Source organism: Vigna umbellata, chromosome 8 (assembly GCF_029865625.1).
Source record: "Vigna umbellata cultivar VRB3 chromosome 8, Vumbellata_1.0, whole genome shotgun sequence".
Lineage (NCBI taxonomy): Eukaryota > Viridiplantae > Streptophyta > Magnoliopsida > Fabales > Fabaceae > Vigna > Vigna umbellata.
This window is the reverse complement of record NC_142172.1, coordinates 41,965,992-41,974,355: the sequence shown is the minus strand read 5'-3', so window position 1 is coordinate 41,974,355 and position 8,364 is coordinate 41,965,992. Positions and strand designations below refer to the sequence as shown.

The following is an 8,364-nucleotide window of genomic DNA, read 5'->3' as shown; positions in this document are numbered from 1 at the left end:
TACACAAATATAAGAAGAATATAAATAAAAAGAGAGAGAATGCAACTTGCCCAATAACAAGTCTCTTTAACACGTATGAACACACGAGATGCATAAAAAGAAAACATTTCTAGCTTTAGTGTGATTCTGCAGCCTGCAAATGAGACCAGTATTCCTTCACAAGCTGTCCAAACAGTGATTCTTCTCTCTTCATCAACTTCATTGGGTCGTCATATTCCACCAATTCTCCTGAAAAAACAGTCACACGATTTTCTTTTTCATAGTAAACAAGATCAAATGTTTTATTATCTTCTTAAAATGCTGAATCAAACTCCTCATATTTTACCACCCTTGGCTCAAATATAACCATCTATTTTCTGTTTATCAAACCAAATGGTATGTTATAATAATCATTCCGTGTAGGAGAACTATCTCATCTCATTTGCAACCTTGTCAACTTAGGATTGTTTGAGGTCAATATTAGCAAGGTCTATGGTTAATATGAAAACTTGTGTCTAGAGGTAAATAAGATGCTACATACCTTCATGGATGGCCACAACCTTAGTGCAGTCCATCACAGTTGGTATCCTGTGGGCTACAGTGATTACAGTACAATCTGCAAACTCTCCCTTGATTGTTTTCTGTAGAATCAAATCAGTTGCATTATCAATTGATGCAGTTGCTTCATCAAGCACTAGTATCCGACTTCTCCTCAAAAGGGCACGCCCCAAGCAGAATAACTGTCGTTGCCCCATGCTCCAATTTGCCCCTGCCTCAACAACTGCAAAAAAGTTTCATCACCAGCAATTAGCTAATCAAGCAAGGCTTGATTTCTGTAATATTGTTTCAACAAAGCTTGAAAGTGTACCTGAAGAATCCAACCCCTCTTCTTTCTCTTCAACAACTTCTCTCAGCTGACATTTCCCAAGAACCTTCACATGCAAGCAACAACTAGTCCACTTCAGCAAATCAGAGAAAAGATAAACTACCAGAATCAACTTTTTCATGCAGGAAAAGAAATAAGAACAAAACATGGATCTAGTTCTTTTATAAACTAAAATCAATTTGTGAACTTAATTTTTATGTAAGTTATCTCATTTAATTTATCAAACAACTAGAGTGCATATTATAAAAGTTGATTTTAACTTCTGAAATTCAATTTATCTTTCTAATTTCCTCTGCTATAAAGGCTCATGAAAAAGTTTTCCTAAACAGACTTAATGTACATGTTGAAAACTATGATACTATTAGTTGTTACCTCCCATATCTCTTGATCAGAGTGGTGAGATAAGGGGTCCAAATTGTATCTGACTGTTCCATTGAAAAGAGTAGGATCCTGAGGTATAATACCAAAGCGTGACCTCAAATCATGAAGTCCAATAGAACAAATGTCTATGCCATCAACTACTATTTTCCCACCAGCAGGTTCTACCAGACGGAATAGGGCCCCTATAAGAGTGGACTTTCCACTTCCTGTTCTGCCAACAACACCAATCTTGTGCCCTCCTTCAAACGTGCATGTGATCCCACGCAGTACTAGTGGTGAATCAGGCTGGTACTTTATCTGTTTGGTATTTCATCAAACAAATCATGTGTGTCAGTGATCAAGTCCACCTAATTTTCAAAACAAGAAACTAGTTCACTTTATTACCTTCAAATCATGAATTTCTACTTTTCCCTCAGCTGGCCAATTAGTAGGTGGACGATTTCCTTCTATCACTTCCGGGGCCTCACTTGGTATATGCATGTATTGATTTAGCCTCTCTACTGATATGATTTGATTTGCTAGAGTGCATTGGTTTTGAATTGAAAACACTAGGGAAGAGTTTAATGAAAGGCCGTATGAGAGAGCCATGCCAATAAACCCTGAAATAAAGAATGTTAAAGTTTGGCGAGACAATAAACATAATGTGTAAGCTATTACAGAACACATACAGTGACATTAATTTCAAAGATAGAAAAAATTGAAGGCTCACCAGAGTTGAAAGTCCCAGGTGGAAGTACCACCATGCAGAGTGCAGCAGATGCAAAAACCACTGCACTTATTGTTTCTAACCTCAGCATCAACCATTCATTTGCTGCATAGGTATGAAAGTAAGGACTGGCATTGACATCAATCAGATCAAGATTCTTAGAAAAAAAACGACCCTCCTCTTCAAAAGCCCTTATTGTCACAACTCCAGCAATAGATTCGGCAAGATGATTAGCCACATAAGATTTTGTCGTGCCATTCATCCTCATCAATTCTTTTGCAGTGGCATAGTAATATCTCTACAGAATAACATTCTTATTAGACTATGTTTCCGGCAAACAACATTTTGTATTAACATAGTTATGCGTATAAAAGCTTAGATAATTTTTTAATCCTGTGAATATGATCTCATTTAATTTTAAACTGCAATTTTTTACGCAAGTTTAGATTCCTACCATTTTTTTTATGTTTTTTAGTTAAGAAAATTAAAATATTTTAAATAATATTTTTTACTATTTAAATAAGGTAATTACACAACTTTCATTTTGTATTTCTTATATATTATCTGTGTACCTTCTTTAATTAGGTATAAAATGATAAACGCATAATTTATAATATAATATAGAATAAAAAGTATATGTATTTATATTTTTAATAATTATCAAATAAAAGTAATTTATGATAATATTACATGGTTAAATCAAAGAATCTGTGTTATACCTGCAAGCGAAATGCTATGTAAAGCATTGGTACAGAGATAAACAGGACTTGCCAAGTAATGGCTGCTATAACTGCAAGATTTGAATAACAAGTTGCAGTAGCTCCCACAGCAAAAATAAGGCCAAATGGGACATCGAGATCCACAGTGCTTAGATCCGAGGAGACCTGAACAAGGAGATAATGTTAAAAATATTAAAATTTTCATTGCATTTCACTGCTAGAAAAAGAAAACTATTTGATATGTTTACCCTACTAAGAATCCTTCCCAAAGGTGTGGAGTCATAAAATGACATAGGTGCACGAAAAAGGGAGTCCAGTAGCTGTAAAAGTAAAGATTTTGATGTTCGAATACTCATAGCAACCACAACAAGACTTCTGATGAACAAGAAACATGCAGAAATAAACCCAATCAACAAGTACACTGCAATCAATTTCAATGTGCTGACATAAGGGTTGTCAACACTGGAAGCCATCCATATGTTCTGAAATATCTGGCCAATTGTGAAAATAAGGTGAGAAATAGAAGCCACAGAAAAGTATATATATCCTTTGTTCTGAGTTAGATACTGCAAGTGAGGTTTGAACCCTCTGTTTCCTTTCTCCCTCTCCTCTTTCTTTATTAATTGACTTGCTTGTGATGTTTCGCACTGCTTCTCCATTTGTATTTTACTAATCTCTGTAACAGTATTCGAATTTCTACTAGAAGAAGTGACATCCACTAGTTTCTCAGAACCAGCGGTCTCCTTGTGAGCATTAACAAGGTCTTGAAATTCTTGGCTTGAACTCAACAGATCATGATAAGGAGCAGCTTCTATGATTTCCCCATTGGACATCAACTGTAAGTAAACATCTTGTCATCATTCATAACTTTGAACAAACAAAAAACAAAACTTTTCAATCGAAACAACAAATCTAAAGTCATTAATTAGAAGTAAAAAAAAAAAAATCAGAATTGACATGATCAATGTCTTTTAAGATTGAGAAAATTACCAAAACAGAATCAAAGGCTGGAAGAAAATCAACTTGATGAGTCACAAGCAAGACTGTCTTCCCTGCAAGTCCTTCCATGATGTAATCCTGCGAAGTTTCAAAGGCGTCTATCAATAAAAGGCATACATAAATATACTATCTGAAGAAATGGTGTTTTTTTTTTCCCATTACATTGAACAAGTTTGTAGCAGTGTGTGCATCAACAGCACTGCATGGATCATCCAAGAGATAAATATCAGCATTCTGATAAAGAGCGCGAGCAAGTTGAATTCGCTGCTTCTGACCTCCACTCAGGTTGACCCCTCTCTCCCCTATTTCAGTGAGATCACCGTGTGGAAACAACTCAAGGTCCTTCATCAGTGAAGACCTATGAAGTGTTTCTTGATATTTTTCAGCATCCATGGCTGCTCCAAACAATATATTCTCACGTATTGTACCTGTCTGTATCCATGCTGTTTGAGAAACATAGGCAAATGTTCCATGAACTTCAATCTGTAATTCGAAAAAGAAAATCAGTTATATATTAGTACAATAATGAAATCTATACTGAAATGGAGATAGGAATAAGATACCCTTAAATTTAAGTTATGTGCTAGAAACTACTTAAGCTATCACAAGTTATTGCAGTGTTTTATATAAGCATACAAGAGGTTAAAACTTACAGTTCCACGAGTAATAGGAACTTCTCTGAGAATTGCTGCTAAAAGGGTTGATTTTCCTGAGCCAACTTCTCCACAGATTGCTACTTTTTTCCCTGGTCTAACCTCCAAATTTATGTTTCTCAGTGTTGGTTTTGACAAGTTATCTTCCCATGAAAAGTTAGCCGAATTGATCAAAATTGAGCCCCTCTTATTGTCACTAAAACCTCTCCTAGCATTTTCACTTTGCAGTTCTGGCGCCTCAAGAAATTTTACAATCCTTGCAAATGCAACTTTTGCTTGAATGACCACTCCAATTACATCAGGAATTGTTCTAATAGGATCTTGAACAAGGCGTAAAGTTGCTACAAAAGTGAAAACATTATTTGCATGCAAAGGAACATTAAGCAAGTAACATGCCCCAAAGGAAGCAGCAGAGACCAAAACAGGTGAGGCCCAAAAGAGAAAGTTGCTATATGACCTTCTCAATTGCACCACAGACAACCTTTCTAGTTCCACATCCCTCAACTTTTCAATTGCATTTCTGAAATTGGTTTCCCACGCATATAGCTTCAACACCTTCATGCTCACAAGAGCCTCGGAAGTGGCCTTCAATCTCTCATCTTGTGCCACCATAAGTTTTCTCTGAAACTTATGCTGCAACTTAGCAAGTGGAGTATTGCAGAGCACTGTTAGAAGTATCACCGCCAATGAGGCAAATGTTGCCAGTCCAACAGCACGGAAAAGCACCACCAATGCAATACATAGCTGAACGCTTGTTGTCCACGTCTGGTGAAACCAATAGGGAAACTCTCCAATTCTATTGGCATCCACATTGACATAGTTCATTATCTCACCACCAGAGTGCGTCAATCTTGCAGCATTAGACAACCTTAGTTGCTTTTTATAAATTGCTGCAATGAGCAATGATCTAACTTTAACACCAATGAGTCTGGTGCGGAAGTACCACTGCCTTTGTGATAAGGATTCTATGATCTTTGTGAAGACCAGTGATATGGCCAATACATAGCCTTCATATTTGAAACTCCCATGACCCTCAGCAACCAATATAAAGGAATTCAGAAGCAAAGGGCCAGAAGAGAGAGTGATTACCTTTAACAAAGCAAATAATCCTGATATCAAAATCTCCTTCCAGTAGCACATAAATATTGTCGACAAAACTGATGGCTGCGATGACGGTTCTTTCTGTTTCTGTCTGTTCAATTGGTCTAGAAACAGAAAATAACAACTTCCTGCTTGATCTGCTTCGCTCAACTTTGGAATATCCTCTTCCTGAAGTGTATTCTTCTTACCCCTTTTCATCAATGGATTCATCCACCAAAATGACATCCTGCTGAAGAATCCAGCTTTTGAAAATAGTGTGACATAACTATCAGAGTCAACTTTATTGGTCTCTTCTTTTAAAGGGGTATACAGACTTCCATTATTTTCTCTCTCGGTGTCTCTGTACTTAGATTCCTTGTAAACGCATAATAGCAACAGAATTATCCCTGGAAAAGATAAAACATCTAGAACTATTTTCAGGGATAGTTTTCTGTTATCAATTGAATAAATCAAGGATAAAACACAGAGAATACCAGAAAACAAGAAGATTACAATAGAAAACATAAATAACCATGTTCTTGGAAGTTTTTTCAGCTGAAGACTTATTGCAAAACCCAGCAGCAACCAAGTGAATCCCTGAATGAATTCTAGCATCCACCAATCAAGAGGAAAAACAGTTTGTGCTTTCCTCAGATTCTCCTCTAAAAGCCAAATGCCTGAGCACAAATGTATCAGCCCCAGAGAGCCATTGGCTATGGCAGACACTAGCTGCAATTTGGAATAATTTTGCACTCTGATTACACCCTGAGATGGTTTCTCTGATGACTTCTTGAGGATTGCAAATGAAATCATGATCAGCAGCAACACATCAATGCAAATGAATAGCAAATGGTTGATACACGAGGATGGATCTTTCAGAAACTCAAAATCATAAATGCAAGGATTCCCTCCTGGCACTGAACAACCAGCTTCCCCACAAAACATACTGAAAAACTTCTCCATTTTATTTGCCTTCAAATTGCTGCTCAAAACCTCACTCTCCTTGTTCTGTAACATCAACCGGCACAAAAAAAAACATAAAAAGAGATCATCAACAAGGTTTTGAAAAAAGAAACACACTCGAAAACACCACGAAAATGTAAGTCTGTAAAGGGTTTAATCATAGCGTGTTTTGGTTCTGCTTAGCTAAATACCAGTTTCCTTTCAAAGTTCTTCTGCTAATATATTTATTATAAACAACTTTGAAAAAAAAAATCAATATAAGCTGAACTCTGAGCACACACGAATGGTAAATTTGAGAAAGGACATTTGCATATGCAGTTAGAGTAGAGATGAACTACAATGACGAGAGGTATATATATGATATTGGCATGCAAACCTCACACCGAGAGAGCAACGCGTGTTCACAAGAACCCTAGTGAGCACCATGTGCTTCTGGAGAGTTACTTGTGAGATGGTCCTTTAAATGCATGAAAAGTTACAAAAGAAATGGGTTGAGACAATGAGTTTATGGGTCTCTTTCACGGTGTACAAGTTTTCATTTTTTAACGTGAAACTTAAAATAACACTTGAATTTTCTACAGAATTGTGAGCGAATAATTGTGATCCCGTCAAAGTTGCCAACTCACATAAAAGCATTCCCTTCAGAGAGAAAAAGGCGGAAAGGGAAGAATCATGTGTAAGATTGAAGAGCGAAGTGTGTGCCTTAATAAAGAAAAGAAGCAAAAGGAGCTTTAACCAAACGTGGTCCTTGAGTCCCTGTATATATTATAGCCGAATCAAGCAGAAAAGCATAACATGCATACATGCATGATCAGGAAAGAGAATGGTATTATATATGGAAGATAGAGACATAAATGGTGCATAATTAAATTTGCATTAATTGGAGTGAAGCCGAATTATAAAGAAGCGTGTGTGGAAGAAGAAGAAGAGATAGACAAAGCACGAAATGACGGGTTTGCGGGTGGTACAAAGAATCTTTGCATTTATAGAAGAAACATGGTAATAGTAGTAGTAACATTTTCCCTTTCCTTTTCACCGTTTTATTTGTCTGCATCTTAATGTGTTGTTCCCAGAAACAAGATGGAAAAGACTGCATAATGAAGAAGGTTTATAATGCAGTTATATGGCGTTAAAAATCAACAGAGTTAAATAATTAGTCACTATCAAGTTGGGATAGTAATAATAATAATAACAATTATTATTATTTAGACTTGTGGTCGGTTTGTGGCATTGTCTTCCATCATTTTACGTGTACGTTGGTAATGGTGGCTAAAAGAAGGAAAATGCTTTTCCATCTCCATAAAAAGGACCAGACCACCGAATTCATCATTCAATCGGCTAAGTTACAAAAGAGAGATAGTTTCAAAATTAACTAATTTCTAAAATCTTTTTATTCTCTCCAAATTTTTAAAAAATGTGAAAAACAATATTTGACAGAGACAACTTAATCTTATACACTGTAGACGTCCTAAGTATCGGGTTAGACATTTCTTTCCTTAAAGTTTATTTTCTTTTTATGTACTCATAACGTTAATTAATAGAACCAAATTAAAATTAAACAAAAAACTTTTGAAGAAATAAAAGGAATTTGATAATCTATCACACACATTTTTGTCTCCAAAATACCCAAATTACTAAAAAGATCAAACTGATTACAATCTCGCTTTTAGCCAAAATATAATGGCAAAAGACTGTAAGAGTTTTATTTTCACTTAAAATATCAAAAACATCCTTTAAAATATTCTGAAATTGTGTAGAGTTCTTGTAAATGGGCAAAAAACCTTTATAATAAGTTTGAGTTCTACTTGTGCGAGAAAATCTTAATATTTTTTTTAGAACCATATAAAAAAATCAGTTTTACAAATTAATGATTAAATTTATATTGTTAGTTTATAACATTTTAGACTTAAATGCCACGAATATATATAAATATATTTTGAATGTTATGTTTTTTGGTATTTCAATATTAAATGTCATTTTCGACTATAGCTCTGTGCG

General features: G+C 35.5%; 1 protein-coding gene across 1 annotated transcript; it reads right to left on the bottom strand.

Moving 5' to 3' along the window:
• Nucleotides 1–6,687, bottom strand: LOC124835522 (ABC transporter C family member 10-like). The gene is made up of 11 exons (XM_047310458.2): nt 4,324–6,687; nt 3,833–4,153; nt 3,662–3,748; nt 2,920–3,507; nt 2,672–2,836; nt 1,956–2,250; nt 1,631–1,845; nt 1,238–1,543; nt 848–911; nt 521–760; nt 1–228 (listed from the first exon to the last, which is right to left on the bottom strand). Exons 1-11 carry the CDS (start codon nt 6,418–6,420, stop codon nt 116–118), a joined length of 4,491 nt encoding a protein of 1,496 aa, XP_047166414.1. The 5' UTR covers nt 6,421–6,687; the 3' UTR covers nt 1–115.
• Between the last annotated feature and the right edge of the window lie 1,677 nt (nt 6,688–8,364).

Coding starts and splice junctions, on each gene's coding strand:
- LOC124835522 (XM_047310458.2), bottom strand. CDS start 6,420: ATGTTACAGAACAAGGAGAGTGAGGTTTTGAGCAGCAATTTGAAGGCA. Junction 912..1,237: donor CTGATCAAGAGATATGGGAG/GTAACAACTAAT, acceptor TTGCATGTGAAG/GTTCTTGGGAAATGTCAGCT. Junction 761..847: donor AGAGGGGTTGGATTCTTCAG/GTACACTTTCAA, acceptor ACTTTTTTGCAG/TTGTTGAGGCAGGGGCAAAT.